Source organism: Perkinsus marinus (assembly GCF_000006405.1).
Source record: "Perkinsus marinus ATCC 50983 genomic scaffold scf_1104296950610, whole genome shotgun sequence".
Lineage (NCBI taxonomy): Eukaryota > Perkinsozoa > Perkinsida > Perkinsidae > Perkinsus > Perkinsus marinus.
This window is the reverse complement of record NW_003209559.1, coordinates 1-987: the sequence shown is the minus strand read 5'-3', so window position 1 is coordinate 987 and position 987 is coordinate 1. Positions and strand designations below refer to the sequence as shown.

The 987-nt window shown below is 57.6% G+C and overlaps 1 protein-coding gene across 1 annotated transcript; it reads left to right on the top strand.

Annotated features, from left to right (window-relative positions):
• Positions 1-238: 238 nt before the first annotated feature.
• On the top strand, positions 239-829 carry Pmar_PMAR023945 (hypothetical protein; the record flags this gene model as incomplete). The annotated part of the gene is made up of 1 exon (XM_002777922.1): positions 239-829. A coding segment is annotated over one exon (591 nt), but the record flags the coding sequence as incomplete, so codon positions are not given.
• Between the last annotated feature and the right edge of the window lie 158 nt (positions 830-987).

Below are 987 nucleotides of genomic sequence, written 5' to 3'. Positions count from 1 at the left end.
TGACTGGGCCTCTGTATTGGCTTTGGCCTCGATGCAAGGGTCGGACAAATTTCGCCATTTTATGTCAGTTTTCGGCGAGAGGGGTATTGCGACTGCTCACAGCGACGCCAGAGGGAGCCCAGCACGTCCGATATTGCAGCTGTTGCTACAGTCCTTCACAGGGCAGGGCCCTCTGAACGACGAGGTGATAGCGGAAAGCCTCGACTTATGGCCACTAGCAGCGGTCCTCTGCCTCCGGATGGCCGCCACTGACCGAGCCGTTGTGGCCCTTCGTAGACTGGCAGATGCCCTTATGCACGCAGGGAGGGTGCCAGCGGCCGATGTGTGCTATACTCTGGGCAAATTAGCTAGCGGAGCGAAGCAGATGTTTGACCCTGTTGATGACCCTAATGCCCTTATGAGTATGTTGTTGGTGGACCCTAGGGATATCTCGAAGCTTAGCCGCATCCTGCAGCCTCGAGCGCTGCATGCTTCAGAGGTGTTGGAGTACGTCGGCCCAGCTGTAGTGGAGCCCTCGTTGATCCCCTTCAAGTTCGTCTATGCCCAGCGGCTTGCGGAGTGCGGCCTCCTGGACCAAGCATCGGCCTATTGTCGAGAGGTCTACCAGTACATGGGCGACCAGCCTAGTGGGAGGTACTCCCAGCAGTTGAGAAGTCTCGTTGGGGACTTTGGAAGGAGGCTGACCATGCACAGAAGATACGTCACGGAGGCGGAGCTGTGCACGTCGGACTACAAGTTGGACGAGTCTGATAGTCGTGGGATTTGGGGTGGCCTCAAGTCCCTGGCCGGAGCCTCTATGCAGACCACACCAGAAAGCACTTGGGCTAAGGTACTTACCTCGGGACTGTTCGTGTATGTTCTGACTGTCTTCATTTCAGCCTCAAACAGCCCCTCTCAAGCAGCCGGCTGTACCTCCTCGTCATGATCATCAGCGGTCAGCTGGTACGGTCCCTCCCCCACTACAGTGCCAACCACGGCCCAGCCTCC